At 36.7% G+C, this 18,754-nt stretch overlaps 1 protein-coding gene across 2 annotated transcripts in view; it reads left to right on the top strand.

Moving 5' to 3' along the window:
• The window catches only part of LOC23687802 (serine/threonine-protein kinase grp), a 99,894-nt gene that overhangs the window by 27,622 nt on the left and 53,518 nt on the right, over positions 1-18,754 (top strand). For both annotated transcript variants that reach the window (XM_011495399.2, XM_021846021.1), the window contains one exon: positions 12,589-13,450. In XM_011495399.2, the coding sequence (XP_011493701.2) occupies positions 13,371-13,450 (80 nt within the window). In that variant the 5' untranslated portion in view covers positions 12,589-13,370. The remainder of the gene's footprint in view (positions 1-12,588; positions 13,451-18,754) is intronic.

Genomic DNA, 18,754 nt, shown 5'->3' with positions numbered 1-18,754 from the left:
GAAAGAATCACTGCATGAACTCCTAGAGAAATCCAGCTTACCTGAAGAAATCTTTGACCACCTCCCAAATTACATTCTGTTGGAACTTCTTGATAAAATCATTGAAAATACAAACAGTAATAGTAGAACTAGTAGTTGGTAAAAGTTCACGAGAAATTCATAGAAAAACTGATGTCTCTAAAGTCCTTAAGGTACCGCGGGGCAAGTGAGAATCCGGGGTAAGTGGGACGTTTCGTCATAGCTCAACTAGGAAAAGTTTTTCATGGGGATATTCTTCTAGAAAGTTGAAGATACAATGACAAGGAATGTATTTAGTACTAAACATATTGTTATTTTTATTACCATGTGGTTTATTTAACAGTTGTCAGTTCAGCGCCATTTTCAACTTGCATCACAAATTGTGACACGTTTCACGTCTTGCATTGACTCGCAAAAAATAAATGTGTTTTAAATCGAAAGCTATAATTTTTAGTATTATTACAAGCTGCTAACGATAAATCAGTATTTTGTTTTCATTTCATATGAAATTTTTGATGGTCTATCTTACCCCAAAAAGTATTTGTACCTGGGGTAAGTGGGACCTATCAAAACAAAAACCAGAATCAAAACTTTTTGTACACGTTTCATACATTTTGCTAAAGAGTAGCACTAAAACATTCAAACAAATGATTTTTATCAAAAAAGATCAACCTCATATTACGTAATTGCATAAGAGGGAGAAGAAAAGTGTTATTATTCATTATTTTTTAATTAATTTTTTATTTTTGAAATACGATTTCAAAATTGAACAAACACACAGCTGAAATTTGAAATGCATCATGAGAACGATTACTTTTATATGTTATTTGAATTTTATTTGTTATTTCTACCAAATTAAGTAGTGATGGAAAACAATTCCATCCCATAAGGTGGTTTTCTGCCATGCATATAAATAATAACAAAACATATTTATAATTTCGTCGATTATTGATTGTTTATGTGCTACATTTTAATTAACAACTTATAAATGATATATTTTGAACATGTTTAATTCCTCTTTACGCTTTTATTGAGGAATTTTCAGTTAATATTAAATGTGAGATGACATACTATTAAATGAAGGGTTTCTTCCTAAAATGTAACGTATTTTATGGTTGACCCTTTTGTACATCAAATATGTACTTAAAATTAAAAATCTATGACTTATCAATCCTATTATTGTAATAATTGACTAACTGATGTGGATTGACGCATGAAACTGGATGTGTCCCACTTGCCCCGCTTAGCGAGGTAACTGCGTCCATTGGCTCATTCTAAAACTTTCTTCCAAGGTTTTCACAATTTCGAAATTATTAGATTAGTTTCATGCACACACCAGCAAATATGTTGCCAAAACATGATTGTGTTGTTGGATTTGAAAAATATTGACATTTGAAAATTTTATTGAACAATTTGTTTGAACTATCGTTATTTTCGTTCCTACTTGCCCCGCAGTACCTTATTTTTAACACTCAGTAACTACCAGCTCTGTTAGCGAAAGGACCCTACCGAGCGATGTGTCAATCGTTGACAAATCATCAAAACACATTACGGTCCGTATCTCCATTTGTGATTGAAATGATAAAGGCATGCTTCCCGATGGCAGTTCCTATCCACCGCCACCGTATTTATCCTAATCGCTTGTTTCCACTGACTGTGATGGAGAAAAGAACCCCCTCCCCCCAATGTTCCGGTTAAGGAAAAACAAATATTTGTCTATACTTTTATGCGCTCCTAGCGCGGAGTTTTGCGCTCACCCCAATCATCTCGCTCTCAACATCTAACACAGTATTATTGATTTTGAATTTTCCGAGATCAAGTGCCGGAAGTCGTTTCGCTTCGGTTACAGAGCTGCACACTATGGTGGTCCATTTTGATATGGACAAAAATCAACTTTAAAAATCTTAACTTAAACTTCGAAATTTGTTCATTTAGACCATCACAAGATACTGTGGAAAATTTAACGGAATCCGTCAACTTTAAGGACGGCTAAACGAGCTTTTTTTTTTAAAGACACTACACGTTAATGCTTCCAGTGGGCTATTTGCCCTTTGAAGGAAGCACCACACTAGACAACGGACTAGCATGCAACGCCCAGTGGCACAGTCGGAAAACATTCCTCTCGAAAAGTTTTTCGGCCTGAGGCGGGAATCGAACCCACACTCCTTAGCACGATGCGGCTAAACGCCTCGGTGACACTAACCGCACGGCTACGAAGCCCAGCTTACAGTTTGTATGAAGAAAATCGATCATATATGTTGAAATCATTTCCTATTCCATTTTCGTTCATAGCTGGTGCTCTGGTCGATATCTTCGTCTTCTTCTTTTTCTTGGCATTCCGTCCTCACTGGGGCAGAACCTGCTTCTCAGCGTTGTGCTTTTATGAGCAGTTCCACAATTTTTATCTGAGAGCTTTCTTTGACAACGCTGTCATTTTCGTATTCGTATATCGTGTGGCAGGTACCGTGAGGACGCCATTCACCGCTCATTTAACAGCATTTCAACACATTAATTTCTGTCAAAAATCGGTTTTTCGATATTTTTCGCAACTTTTTGCACTATACGCAAGATAAAACATTTGTTTTTGTAGGAAAGTTGAAATGTGAACAACGTATAATGGTACCGAATAACACGTATGCCAATGATACATGTGTAGGGTGCCATTCACCGCTCATCCTAAGTATGAGGCTAGTTGGAATTAATTTACTTTCATTAGCTGGTTGTTATCTTTGTACTATAATACAACAACATATTAAAGTGTGGCAGTTAAGAAGCATTTTTCGATCTGTTATAATAAAATCATTGTTCATCTCATGTTTACCGCCTGAAACAGCCTAAAATTATTTTTTAAAAATAGTATATAATATTAAATCACATGAATTTAATTTGGACACAATCCATTCTGGTATACTAATACATGTTGATGACTTTTATTGCGAAAATTTGTTCTGCATTTTCAAAATAATTCAATGAGCGGTGAATGGAGCATGAGCGGTGAATGACGTCCTTACGGTACGACGATACTCTATGCCCAGGGAAGTCAAGGACATTTTCTAGATATAACTTATTTGGTTCTAAACGAAAAGACTTCCTGTTTATTGCAGTATCTGCTTTATTAATTAGAGAATCTTCAAATCAATAATGAAGGAAATTGGTTGACTATAACACCACCTATGGTAAATGTAGTTGAACCGTTCTTCCCATATTTTTAGGTCGATTTTTTAATACAAACTTCAGGTTCGTTAAGCCCCACTTTGTGTTGACAAATGCCGCTTCTGGAGGTTCAAATGAACAAATTCGGAAGTATAACCTAAAATTTTCATAGTTTGACCATCGACGAAGTTTGACCATCATGGGCTACCCTAGTGCGCACTATTGGCGTTAGAGACCGTATAGCAGTAGCAGTGTGAAAGTAGGAACAGGGAGTTTGCTGCTCCTGATAAGAACGAAAATGTCCTGTTGTGCCATACTTCGGTAGATATGTGCTCACTCTCGCTCTCGCTGTTTTCTTCGGTTCCAGGAATGCTGAAATATGAATCCCAACATAGACCACAAAGCATCATCAGCGGCAGCAAATGTGCGAGAAGCAAAATTTAGGCTGGGGCAGGTCGAGAATCAATACCGTTGACTGGGGGTTCATATGAAAGGCTGAAAGTATCTAAAAGCCGAAATGTATTGAAGTATACAATTAATTAGCTACTATAAAAATGCGCGGTGTATGTTATACAGTTTGAATAGATTGCCATAAAACACCTGAAAAGATACATAATCAAGGAAAAGCCAGGTTTTCTTGGGAAAAGATTCATTTTATTTAGTAAAAATATATTTGTCAATTAAGCCACCATTTTCAGCTGGGCATTACTCTAGAGCACAGATTGTTTCTCTCTTGTAAATTTAGTAACATCAAAAACATTATAACACCAAATTTACTGTTATTTCAGCTTTTCGTGTTCAGTCTTATGAGCATTCAGCCTCATGTTAGAATCCCGTTGACTACCGTTGGTTGTTATGCGTGTTTACCTCCCTGAGGGAGGTACGGGTGGTACAACAGGATGATGGAGTTATGCTATAAACGAACCCTTCTAATGGGGGGTTAGTCCTGCACCAACACATGCACACCGCGCAGAGTGCCGCCCACGCGTGTCGGAACAGGCCACAGTTGAAGTTGCGGAGAAGATTTACTTACACCAACTCGGCCAACATCCGTGCCAACATCGATATGATGGAATTCACGGAAGGCCAAGTTATTTCCTCCGTCGAACCAATATCGGGAGGGCTTTATTTTGGCGCATCCGTGTCTAACTTTGACACAGTTTCGCTAACGATGTGACGATGTGGTGGCGACGGTTTTGGCACCGTTTGGTAATGGAACGAACAAATTACTGTGCGGGCGTGTGATAAGCCAAGCGCACGGGGAAGTTAGTTCTGGACAAGTTTCTCGGGGTGGTTTTTGGGGTTGATTCACGGGGTTGTAAGCTCTCAACCTATTACGTTACAGTTTTAGACCAATACATATGATGGTCAACCGTACGATTTCCTATGTAGTACATCATGATTGAGGTTCATTTTTTCACAATCTAAACGGTATTATCCGCAATAACAGGGCTGTTGCATCATGGATCATAGCATAAAACTTGTATTCATTGTCTTCTTCTTCTTACTATTACGTCCTCACTGGGACAGAGCCTGCTTCTCAGCTTGTGTTCTTATGAGTGCTTCCACAGTTTTTAACTGAGAGCTTTCTTTGCCAAAGTTGCCATTTTCCCCTTCGTATATCGTATGGTAAGTAAGATGAAACTTTATGCCCAGGGAAATAATGGAAGTTTCCATTACGAAAAGATCCTGGACCGACCGGAAATCGAACTCAGACACCTTCAGCAAGGCTTTGCTTTGTAGCCGCGGACTTTAACCACTTGGCTAAGGAAAGCTTTTTTTGTATTTATTGTATTCTATCTGAATAAAGTGTAGCTTATATTGTAACTGTCACTTAGTCACGGAAAAAAATGAATGCCATTCACAAATAATTATCCCATAAGAAAAATGTAAAATATGACGAAAACTGACGCTATGCGCGAGAGGCATTACTTAATTATCAGCCTTCAGCAAGGATCCAAGGTATCCAAGAATCCGAACTCATCGATCACCTCAAACATATATTCGTCTAGTAGTGACACATTTTCTAGGCAAACCCTGTCGAGCGCCTTATAAACGCAAAGCAGACAAATTGATTGGGCCTGTTGAAATTCGTTCCCCGGGTTTAGCGCCGCATAATTTCTAGCACACTATTGAACTGTATACCTAAATGAAAGTCCATTGATGAAATTAACTCCGACAACATAGTTACAATCTATTAAACCCCTAAACCATTCCATGCTTTGTGTGTGGTATGTACAGAATGCATTACCATAGGTATCAGACCCTTTTATCACCGGTACTACCTTACGGTCATTCCATGTGATCTCAATACCATTTAGGTCAGGGCTGTCCAACGTACGGCCCGCGGGCCGGATGCGGCCTTATTTTGTGCGCCCCGCGGAGGGTTCAAAGATTCTTCTCATATTTGGCCAGTTGACTATCCTACCAACCCGAAGTTAGAACATACCAAAACTATTTAATTTCCAATTAAGTTTCAACCAAATATTTTGTTTAAATTGTTTTGTTTCCATTAAATCTTCTAAGCTACTAATTTCATCAATGATTCAAATTCCTAATCTCAAATTATGTGTGTTTCGACTATTTTTCTACCATGACTTCCTTCGGCATTTTAAAAATGCAGCCTGAATAAAAATTATGGACAAAAGCCTAAGTTTTCATACATAATTTCATTGAATCATAGGCTAATATTCTCAAAGAATCCTGGAATTTAATTTTATCAACAGATTCCTTGAAAAGATTATAAAAGACAGGATTTTGCAAAATCTTTAAAAACCAAACAGTTTTTTAAAGAATTTTGGACACGACTTTCACGGATAATATTGGCATGATTCTTACAGGATTTTCACCAGAAATCCATAGACTTCCGGTCTGGAACGAATTCAATACATAATTTTTTAAAACCCTTGGTAAAATTACAATATACCACTACATAACATTTTGCTAGAACCATAAGCAAATTTATCATACAATTTTGAGCAGCTTACTTTAAAAATACTTTTTAGCACTCTCAAAGATTTCAAGGTTGCATTTCGAAGTTATTTTTGAGTGAGATTCCGAAGGAATCCTAGGCACGATACTAGTAGAATCCTGGACATTCTGACCAAGATTTTCGTAAAAGCTTCATCACTTTTCGGGTCGGCTTCTGACAGAATTCGGAGTATGATTTTTATAAAATCTTGGGCATTATACACATAGAATCCAAAATTTTTGGGAAAGATTCTTCAAAATATTCTGCAATAGATTATTATATAGTTTTGAAAGAAAATTTCACAATATCCAGCACAATATTAGCAGGAATTATCTGTTTTTCGATTTCCTCAAATGTAATTTACGTCATTCTCGCGGAACATTACTAAAGGACCTATCTAACATTGAGAGGCTCTCTTTTTTCACTTTCTCTTTCATTAATAACTGAGTCACATTAACCTCTTCTGCTGCGTTTTCTGTATGAAATGCTAGTCAAAGAAATTGATTTTCGATCTATAGTGAAAAATTTCCCAAAATCTTTAGTATTTCACTGTTATAATCGAAAGAGAACGAGAGAGGAGAGAATCTCTCATTTGTACATAGGTCCTTTAGTAATGTTCCGCGAGCATTCACTGAATTTTGTCAGATTTTATGAACTTCATTTATATGCTTTTGTCAAATTATATGCGAATATTTGTGTTTTTTTTAAATGTGGCCCGCGACACGAAATTGTTTCTGTGATTTGGCCCGCGGTTCAAAAAGGTTGGGCAGGCCTGATTTAGGTGTTCATCGAAGTGCTACTTCCACCGTTCTATCAACTCAATTTCATCTATCACGATGTTCCCATCCTTATCCCTGTATATTTCGATACTGCACCTTTTTTCTTGAAAGAAGCAGTGTTTCCTTTTTCGCGGAAGAGTAATTCGCTCTTAAAAATCACTTTAATATTTTCAAACTGTATCTGCGTATTTTTCATGAAATTATCAACAATCTGAAATTGCAGGTAAGATTCCTACAGGAATTCTAGAATAGGTTGTCTTAGGAAAGCTGCGACCTTGGAACAACTCCTGAATTCCAAGTTACCAGAAAATTGTCCAGGAATTCGTCCAGAGCTTCCACTATATAATTCTATCAGAGATTCTGATAGAAGGTCCACCAGAGATTTACTCCAAAGGTTCTTCAAGCAACTCTTTTAAAAAATGTTCTAAAATTATGAGTTTCTCCAGAAACTCCTCCTACAATTCTCCAATATTTGTTTATGAATTCATGTTATGATTTTTTAAGACACTTTTACTGGAATATCTTTGAGATTTCATCAAAGAACTTTTCTTAGAAATGCCCAAAGGATTACTAGAATTTCTTCAGAATTTTCTCCTAAAATTACCTATCAATTCTCACTATATGATTGTTTTGAGAATTCTTTAAACGAATTTTCCTCAAATTGCTCACTCTCTTGGAAATTTTACACAAAATCGGGCTCTTCTAGACCAACACATCTGTGTGTAATTTTCACACATACTGAAAAATCGGTTTCATGCTGATTTATGCTTCATTTTTCTAAATTTCATGTTACATATTCATACTTCATATTGTGAAGCATCTTCATGTGTGATTTACTTTGCGAAAAAGTAAAAGAAATGAAGTAAGTGGGTTTTTTTTTAGAATATGTTGAAATGAAAGAGTAAAGTATTGGTACAGAAGACCTAGATTTAATGCGAATTGTACTACATTTTGTATAACTTCGTTTTTGCGTACATGGATTTTATCCTCTATATTTTTTGTTCGGAAATCTTTTTAGAAATTCCTCTTTACGATTTCTTTTCACATTTTTCCATGATTTTCGATCATCGATTGAATTCTGAGAAAGTTGAGGGTATCTCTCTGTTACAGCTATGATCATATCTGAAGGATAATAGTGTACATACATAGGAACCCCTTATGAAAATTCGGTCCAAGAAATCGAGTTTAAACGGAACATTTTTCGGTGAAGTTGTCAAATCAGCACCTTCTCCAGCACCAAATTCCTGTCTTTATTCCAATTGTAAGTGGATGACAGCCGTTTCAGTCCTGTGATTACAATAGACCTTTTTACGAGATGTTTCAAATCAGCTGATCCGGAAGCTCTTTGACAGTTCTTCTATGAAAATGACAGGCCCGTGTTGGCACTACAGTTACTCTATTCACAGTCTGGCGGATGGAACTATCGGAGCCAATCGAAAATGAGTGCTTGAATCGGTGGGCAGTTGGCAGAAATATATAAATCAACAAAAAAAAAAAATAATAATTCGCATTACCGGAAAAACTTGATTGGTATTATAGCAAAATGCAGTTCAAATATATTTAGTGGAATTTGACCTCAATAAAACTCATTGCTTGATCGAGAAAACATATCATTTGTCATTGTTCAAATAAGAAGTTCACTTGAAGGCTCATTCATCTGCTATTCACTAAGAAAGTGCTTATTACGCTGCCAGCGATTTTAGTGAGATTTTAACGTTGTCAGTTTTTGGGATTTTCTATTCGCCAGTCTGTGAATAAAGTGTCTGAGTTAGCATCGGTCCTTGACCGATGTAAACAAATAAACAGACGGGCCTGTTACGTGAAAAGGTCTATTGGATGTTTGGGGATCGTTTATCGTGCCAGTGAAGGTGTTTTACTTACTACCAGTGAAGGTGTTTCACTTTACTACCCCCAATGCTAAATAAGCGAGAAAAATGTGTTTTATCATCGCTCTCACTTTGGTGCTCTCATTCGCTGTAGCTATTAATCAGCTGTGTAGCAGCTTGTTTGGACCGATACAAATGGGATATTTTCTTCACTTGCTTTGATCGTGCTTCGAAATCAATCGAGAACGAATTGTGCAATGCTTGATCAGTTTTGTTCTCTAAAGATGTCTCTGTCAATTTCTACAATTCTCGAAAACTTACATTGCGCAACACGTTTTTGTCTCAAGCACCAAAATACCGCTATTCACTCAATTAAGAGTTGTTGAATCCATTGCCGTTTTCAAAAATATCGTAGCACGTCTAGTTTTTGAGATATTGGCTGTTGAAAATGAATGAATTGACTATTTTATCCAACTTACATGCAAGTTTGTCAGCTTGTAAGGCAATTTATTTGCTTAATTTGCAGCAGAATTCAAACTTTATGTTTAAAACAATACTTATCAACAAAGTTTATACAGGGAATTCGGGAAAAGCGGGAAAAACCCGGAAATTACAACTGACCGGGAGAAATACGGGAAATACCCGGGAATTTGTAGGATACGCCGGGAAAAAGCACTACAAAAGTTTGTCAAGGAATTCACGACTGAGTGCTAGAGAAATTGTTAACGGTTGCTGGTATGTTTATAGCCAAAAAAAATCGTTGGTTTCAAGAAGAGATCTGTGGCAGATTCTTTCACTATTGCTACCGATTTCGTTTGAAATGTTTGTTGAATTTCTGGCTTAACATATTAAGCACAAGGAGTTTCTAGGAAAATTAATTGATAGCCTTGGAAAGTATCTATACTTAGGGATTCCTGGCAAGTGTCTTGATGAGATGCTTTATGAATTTCTATTAAGATTCATGGCACATTTTTGATGACAACCTTTTAAGAATCCTAAATGAAATCGAGGCGATAATTGACCAGTTACTTTACTTTGGAAAATCATTAAAAAATTTGAGCGCATTACTAGCGATTGGAAGTAAAACTGAGCTAGAAGATTTTTAGGATTTTTTTTTTGGTAGATTGAAGTGATTTACCAATGACATTCTGGGCACATTCATTAAGAATTGCTTTTTGTCGGATTACTGTAGAAGCTTTGTTTTGACTACTAACTTGACTAGTCGGCTATCTATGACAAAGTCTTCGGGAGATCCCTGACGAGATTTTGTATGTGTTTCTGCAGATTTATAGTGAATTCTTTCTGGTATTATCAGCGTATTCCTTGTGAGACCCTTAAAGATTTCATGATGATGAATGAAGGGCAAGGTCGTTTAAGAATTATTGAGCAGATTTTGTTTAATTCTTGAAGACATTCTTGGCAATATTATTGATGGATTCCTAAGATGCTTGTTTGGAATTATGTCATTATTTTTCGCAAGCAATAAGTCAAAGGTTTTTTTTGCGGGGTATCGTTTATATCCTAAAGATCTCTTGGATCCAACGAGAGTTTCACCAGATCAAGAATTTCTCCAGGACTCAGCTATGGACCATGTCTAACGCATAATTTAGGCATTCTTAGTAGAAGATGGGTTGGCCATTACAAACATGATTGATTTTTGGAACAATGATCTGAATACACAGTATAATTCCAAAATATCTCAGAATGCTCAGTATTTTGCCCTTCCGAATAAAAATAGTAGGTTATATCTAACATGTCAATTATTTTCTTCTGCAAATTGCGAGTTCAATGCAATTTTCAAACAGTAAATTTGAATTGATATGTCTAAAAAAATAAAAACCAGGTCTAAGCGTAACTATACCAAACTTTAAGTCCTGGCAATTCATGAAAGTTTGCGTAGAACATCTCTATTGTTGGTCTTTTAGACTTTTAATAACTATAATATCTGTTTTTCCAAAACTCCTCCAAAATTCAAGAGGTTTCTAACCCACAGTAGTTGAATTTTATTTTTATTTTTTTACTCAGATGGTATTTAAATACAGTCCTAAAAATTTGAACATTTATATGACAAAACAAAAAAGTTGCAAATGTTTTGATTAGATCTATATTACTTAATATTTAACATCCAAAACAAACAGCTGAAGAATCTATCAAATCTTTCTAAGATCGCAGAACCATGATGTCATCCGGTTTTAAACTTTTAAGCATCCGGGAAAAATCCGGGAATTGAAAAACTGATTTTGAATGGACACCCTGTTTTTAATATTTTCGATGTGGAAAAGTTATTTTTCTAAGGTTTAAAAAAGTATTGCATTTTCCCATATAAGAGAAACATAATTTGATTCTTGAGACACGCAAAAATGTCATTTTTGTTATGCTGTGTTATTCAAACAGCTCAAGTCAGAAAAATGAACAAACTTACTTTATCAATCCTACATGTGTGGCAGACGAAATTCAACACGTTCCGTTATAAACCAACCTGATTTTTCACTTTTAGAACGTTATATTTCAGGGTTTACAAAACGGCGTAAGTAAGATTTTCAACTTTCACAACATAACCATTACTTTCACCGCTCTGTTATATGGGGAGACAAACTGACTTAACCGCGAATCAAAATAAAACACTACTTGAGCCGATGTTACACTGGTACAAAAACGTCGTAAGTTACTGAATGAAACGGCTTATAATTTTGTCATACAATTTTTGTGGGAACCGATAAGAACTACCAAGTATTTTAACGCGAGTCGATTGCATGCAAAATTTAAACGATGTACACGGCGAAAAAGGGGCCCAGATAGCCGTAGCGGTAAACGCGCAGCTATTCAGCATAACCAAGCTGAGGGTCGTGGGTTCGAATCCCACCGGGCGAGGATCTTTTCGGGTTGGAAATTTTCTCGACTTCCCACGGCATAGAGTATCTTCGTACCTGCCACACGATATACACATGCAAAAATGGTCATTGGCATAGTAAGCTCTCAGTGAATAACAGTGGAAGTGCTCATAAGAACACTAAGCTGAAAAGCAGGCTCTGTCCCAGTGGGGACGTAACGCCAGAAAAAAGAAGAACACGCGAAAAATGTTAAAAAGGGGATTTATTTTAAAACAGGTTTAGATGACAGGTTGTGATTATTCTTAATTAATTTTCTCACAACCGTATTAAAGTTACATACCTCGATTTGAAAAAGTAATCGAGAATTATATTATTATTATTATTTGTATTTGATCAATCAGACATAAAATTTGTTTTAAAAATATGTTCAGCAATTACTCTACAAAGTTTGGAAGCGATGGTTAAATCTTGAAACTGATCCTAGGAGAAGTTTAATGAAAACGTCCAAATCGGTTGAAGCTTATGATACCAAGAGATCGATACTTTGTGTTCATTCATGCTAGGCTCCTTGCAGTTCGCTGACGTGATTACTAGAATAAAGGTCTGAGTGTTCTGGCATAAAGTCGAACATAAACATAGATTTCCTCAGTAATCTATCATAAAAAATTCAAAAAAATATAGAAGTTAACACAAGCATTTGGCATTCATTCTAAATTCCATAATCCAATGAAAAATTCATAGAGAAAAACATTTTGACAATGTTCTTAGATGAATTATTGGAGATTTTCGAATGCAATTATGATCAATTGGCTTAAAAGCTCTCAGTTAATAATTGTGGAAGTACTCGTAAAACACCAGCTGAGAAAAGGCTACGACCCAGTTGAAACGTAACCCCAGAATAAAGAAGATTGAAAGACAATGCAAAATGACCATTATCATTCCACGTAAATCAAACCCCCTTTCAATGCAATGCACTTAATTGATTTAATCTCTCTCTCCTTTGCTTCCAGAATCCTGCCGAGTCGCCCATCCCTCTCGCCGGTTCATGCATATCCAGGCCGGCCCGTCGTTCTAGGACATGGCAACACTGACGACGTTTCCGAAACGACGACGACCAGTGTTTGAATCGATACAGAGCACGACCTGTACCGCTCGCCCTTGCCCAAGCCATCGTCTTTCACGCAGCCCCGTTTGCTAGCAGCAGCAGCCTGGACCAGGACCAGCAAAAAGCTCCCAATCGTCGCGGTGCACACAGTTTGCTGGTCGACGTACAAATAACTTGCCCTGCCAGTTTGGCAAAGTACCAAAAATATTAATACCACTGGCCATCACCGGAACGAACAATTCTCGGCCGACCGAGAGTGTCCTGGTTCCCAACCAAGAATCACTCCTGCACTGTGCAACCAAAACCCAAGGAACAAGACCAAAAAACGAGAACTCGCTCATTCCCCACGTGTGCAAGGGAGCCCCCCTATCGTCAGTGTGTGTGTTAAGGTACATGTGTGCGATCGCCCTTTTTTCCCACAACACCTCCATCATCGCCCTACTGAACGTTAAGGAAAAATTTCTACCCCCACCGATACCATCAGCGGCGGCAACAGAACTCGTCGCCACCAGCAGCAGCGAGGACGCGATCCGGTTTTTGCGGTAGCGAATAATTTGGATCGAAATCAAATTTCAATCTAGGACAACACCAAACCTCTTCTCGGTGGAAAAAAGGAGAAATAAGGACACCGAGAGGACAAGGAAGGGACAAAAGAAGCAAAAAACACGGACACGGGAATCCGGAGACATGACATCGACACAGCCGAATCGGGAATTCGTCGAAGGATGGACATTGGCCCAGACCCTCGGGGAGGGTGCCTACGGGGAGTAAGTATTATAACTTGGCCGCAGCACGCTTTTGTCTCCGGTTGGCCGGAGCGTTTGAATCGTTTTAATCACTATCGCAATTGGCGGTGCTAATGACGAGGGATGCTCAATAATGACGGTGTTTTTTGTTCAGTTTCCTTCAGAATGTCTGCTGCCTGTAGAAGGTCTCTGGTATCGAAATAATATAAATATACGTTGAATGCAGAAAAGTGTAGTCAGCGTTCCAGTGTCTAAGGCTTTTAAAAGTTCTGTTTTCAGAATGCAATAAGCTTCAACTGAATGTGGGGCAACTAGCAACTAACTCGGCTGGTTGGCCGTTAACCACGATTCATAATTAAAAACAAGTATTCGCACAGATGTTCAGATACAAATGGGCCACTTTATTGTAAGTTTGAGGCATCCTGGGACCCAAAAACGAGCAGTTGTAGGATTAATCAAATGCCAAACTCATAGTTTTCCAATTCAATCGTTTTTCAAAATGTTTACACTGATGCTAATTTCTTAAAACTCCGTCATGTAGTAGCCACATTATAACCGATTCCGGAAATTATCTGTGACTTGAAATTTGTGTACCTTCAGGGGCACAAACGCACAAGAGTACTCAGCATGTTGGCTTCCACTCAGGCCTATACGGGTTAAAGTAGCTACAGCTTCTCAATCAAGAATGGATGGTAATCAATTTGGTGAGCTCGTTTCATGCTTTTAGCTTTTATTTTAAATGTAAAGTATATTATGCAACGTTTATTTATTATTATTGGGAATGTTACTTAAATGAATTGACATAACAAAATATAAACAGTTCGTCACTGTAAGTGCCTACATAGAATCTTGTACTTAAAACCCTATACCTTTCCTTATGCCTGATTTTTATCATTTTCAAAAATAACCTTGGAATAGTTCGACGCTAAAAGAGTCGGCTTATCGTATGCTCACGATGTCTTTCGAGTACTGATAGGTGATTTTTTGAACTGAGGTTGCATGAATCGCATCACTTACCAAGGTGAATCCTGATCATGCAGCTCCCTCCCCACTAACAAAACTCCTTCCCATGACAACCATGGAGATGCAGATGTGATCTCTCGGTCTGTAGTAACAATGGATGTCACACTAACATTTCTTTCCTTCCCCGATGACCGTAAAAACGTGGCCGGCGCAGTTATTGACTTTTTAATGTCTGGAGTTCCCGAAAGTGTGCATTGGAGATGGAAAGCTACTCCCAAGCTACATCTATTGGTTCCTTGTGCAACTTCGATTATTCTGGTCAATCACGGAGTAGCAACTACGAAATGTACGGTCATCAATGCTTATGCTTATGCTGCTGGGTGTATTTGGTTTCCCGTGTCCCTTCCAAAGGAACTAGCCCAGCGTTAAAAGTTAAACCCCTGATTTGGACCTATTGTGAAAAATATAGTTCAAATATAATTCCACAAAAATTGACTATTCTCGCGTAAATTTTTAAACGGGTCTATTTAATATTGAGAGGCTCTTTTTGTTTACTCTCTTTTTATCTAATAACTGAGCCACATTAACCTCTTCTGTAGCGTTTTTGTATGAAACTAAGGGCATTGTCTTCCAATCTGTAGTGAAAAATTTCCCAAACTCATTAGTACTGCACTGTTATAATCGAAAGAGAGCAAAAGAGGAGGAAATCTCATTGTTACATAGGTTTTGTTGAAAAGTTACGCGAGTATTTTCGGTGTTCATGCAAGATACTCTAATCGAAAGTATGGTATCTGATGTGATTCGAATGCACTAAATATCTCCTGTAACAATACAAAAGGGCCAATCCTGCATTCTGAGAAAATTCGATTTGAACATTGTTCACCACATTTTCAATTCCTATTTCTCAGTATTCAAATCAATGAGTGACGATTTACTATTACTAAACGTCAATAATCGATTTTATTATGAAAACTGCCAAAAATATGGACAAAATTATGCTTGGCTCATTTTCGTTTTTTAATAATCGCCTTTTTTATTGGCCAAATTGAACTTTATTAGCGGTGCTTGGCCCAAGGCTAGGTCCTTTTGGTTGAATGAGCAAGAGTCATTGGCCTCTCACAATACTACACTGAGGCAAAAAAACTTAATAATTTCTTAAGGAATAATTATGATTTGGCGCCACAACGATTATTGTTGAAATTTGTAAGTTTCACTTATGATTTTGGTGAAGAATTTCAGTAATGAATTTCATAAGTCAATCAATGAAATTCGGTAATAAACGCAATGGTATTTACTCAAATTGTTTTATCAATCGATAATGTTGTTCGCTTTTTATTTCAGGCGTGCACAAAAATTGACATGTTTTGATAACATGTGATCTGTTTTCGATTAACTTGTAGCCAACATCGAAAGCGGAGTAGTTCTTCTAGCGATTGCTATGATAATTATTTCAAGTAATTGTTGTTCAAGAATTCAAAGCTCTCATTTATGAAACTTATGATCCTATTTTCGAAATGTTTAAGCGTGCAATGAAACCATAATTTGGCTGGTTCATAAGTCTTGATTTATGGAAAACCTAAGTATTTTTGCCTCAGTGTAAGGCCAATAACAGTTTGCGAAATTTTCCGTTTGTAGGCCCTCTTGATGAAGAGAGAACCGATCATTGGCCGTTTCGAGCAGAGGGCCAATGAATAATTTTGAAAAAAAGGTTATTGACCGTTTTGAAAATCGAGTTTATAACGATAACGTTTATGATTATTTTGACAATGTTTGCATAGTTTGTAGATGTTGGGAGTAGTGATCCTTTATAAAAGAGATACGCGGAAGCTGACATTTCTGTCAAAGTGTAAGCCAATCGAGCAGTGAGAGCTGTCAAAGTGTGAGTCAAACGAACATGCGTTATGTTTGTTTTGATTTTTTTTTTGAAAAGTAATGTAATCTGCATGAAACTATTTCGGTAAAAATTGTTTGGCATAAAGCAAAAAGTATAAAATATTTTCCTTTTTTGATTTTTTTTTCAATGCAATATTTGATTGTTGATTTTTTCTGCTGTTTATTAGTTCGAAAATATAGCTCAATGATCTCTTACGAATCAAAATACATTTTTTAAACAATGAGGAAGTCATGTCCGTGTTACAATATTTTTCTCGACGCCGAGCAAACTCAGCACTGCTGGTCTGTTGCCAAATCATTCCATTTTACTTCCGCTCGTCTCTCATATTAGGGATCATTAGTTGGGAGATGCTATCGAATAGTATCATAACTCGATTTGCAGGGTGTACATCGATCCGGGAAATTCGGGAAAAACTCGGGAATTATAAATGACCAGGAAAAATACGGGAAATTGTAAAAAAAAAACGGGAAAATATATATTTCAAACATACGAATAAATGTTTGTTTCAATTTTAAGCACTATTAGCGAAACTAAAAAATGATATTGAGCAGATTCAAAGAAGATTTTATGGAACATCGTTGAGATACTTAAAAAAATTCTAGAAGGGTAATTATGAATATGAAATGAAATGTGACTCAAAGTCAAAATAAAATTAACCAAAACAATTCTGTTGTGCTCGAAGACGTGTTTTGAGAATCCACGGCTGAAAAACTGCAGAGTGACCCTTTGGACTTGTTAAAATATTTAAAAAAAAGAACGTAACATGCTGTATTCCAGATACTGCATGTCACTGAATCAGGTGCGGCGTTAGAAAAGAGGTTTGTGTAATTTTACCTCATCTTTGAATCACTTTTGGCTGTTAGATAGTAAAAAGGACAGGAATGTGAATCACAAACTGGTGAAATTACCTTTAGTAAAGTGTTTTAAACTTCTTTCCATTAAAATATTTGCAAAGTTACCGAGTATTTTAGTTAAATGAAAGTGTTCGGCATTCGAAGCAAATTATGTCTGGGTTTCGATGCAAGACTTACAATGAAAGTTTTAATATTTTTATGATTTTTTATTCATGTATTGTAATTTTGTGTGCATTATAGCAAACAAGAAGTTATTAACGTTGTAAACATATGGGATGGCTTGATGATATTCATTAAATTGGTAATAATATTCAAGTTTTATGTTTAATTTCTCCTTAGGTGTCTAGATTTCGAATCAAAACGGTATTTGCCAAATTTAATCAAAAATTTTCATAATGAAGAAGTCTTTTAAATTTGACCATTTTGTACTGAAAAACGATAAAAAATATAAATCGTTAATTCTTCCAGCCGCAGTTCCAATTTGAAATTTTTTGACATCCAGGAAAAATCCTGGAATTGAAAAATTGATTTTGAATGGACACCCTGGATTTGTTTACAATTTGATCATTGGCCCTTTAGAATTGTTACGCGGGATATCTCGCATAGATTCTGAGGAAAGTTCAATTTCGTCGTGAAACTGTTTCCAACTTTTTACTGCGTCGACAATAAGAAATCGTGTTATACTTGTTTTTTTTTTCAACATCTTATTATGTATTATCATTGCTCCACGGCTGTCTAAAGAGTACTGGATTTTTTCAGGAGTTCCTTGTCGGAGCGCATCTTAAATTTCTACAGAGGTTTCTATAGGATTTCCTTTAGAAAAACTGACCGAAAAATCCAAAAAGTCATAAAAAATCTTTCAAGGCATGTCTTGGGAAGGTAATTGAATCTTTGGAGTAGTTTCTGCGGTTGCCTTTAGAAAATTGTGTTGATGGTGTATTGAACAAAATCCTTGGAGCAATTCTTTAGAAAGTGAACTATATGAACTCCTAAAGAAATCTGACTAAATTTCGAGAATTCGAGATATCCCCAGATATTATCTAAATATAAAGATATCTAAAGATTGGGGACGGACTTGGTGTAGTGGTTAGAACACTCGCCTCTCTCGCTGAGGACCAGGTATCGAATCCCATCCCCGAGATAGTCACTAAAAATTTCAGTGACGACTTCATTCGGAAGGAAAGTAAAGCCGTTGTTCCGAGATGAACTAGCCCAGGGCTAAAAATCTCGTTAATAATGATAGAAAAAAAATCTAAAGACAGGGTAAAGAACTAGTTGGGACTTTCAAGATTCACTGTGGCATGTTTTTTGGCCAAGTTTTTTTACCTTTATTAACGAGATTTTTAGCCCTGGACTAGTATCGCCAACGGCTTTACTTTCCTTCCGAAGGAAGTCGTCACTATAACCTTTTTGTCATAAATAACTATCTCGGGGATGGGATTCGATCCCAGGTCCTCGGCGTGAGTTCTAACCACTATAGACCCGTTCCTCTTTGGTCAAGTTGTCTGCTAACTTTTGGGAAATTTCAAAAGATTTTGACGTTAACTACGTCTTACGGCAATATACTGGGTGTCAATTGAAACTCTAAAATGTTGCGACCGTCACGAAATTATG

Source organism: Aedes aegypti, chromosome 2 (genome assembly GCF_002204515.2).
Source record: "Aedes aegypti strain LVP_AGWG chromosome 2, AaegL5.0 Primary Assembly, whole genome shotgun sequence".
NCBI classification, from domain to species: Eukaryota; Metazoa; Arthropoda; class Insecta; order Diptera; family Culicidae; genus Aedes; species Aedes aegypti.
Note: the sequence above shows the minus strand (reverse complement) of the source record. Positions and strands in the feature narration are given on the sequence as shown.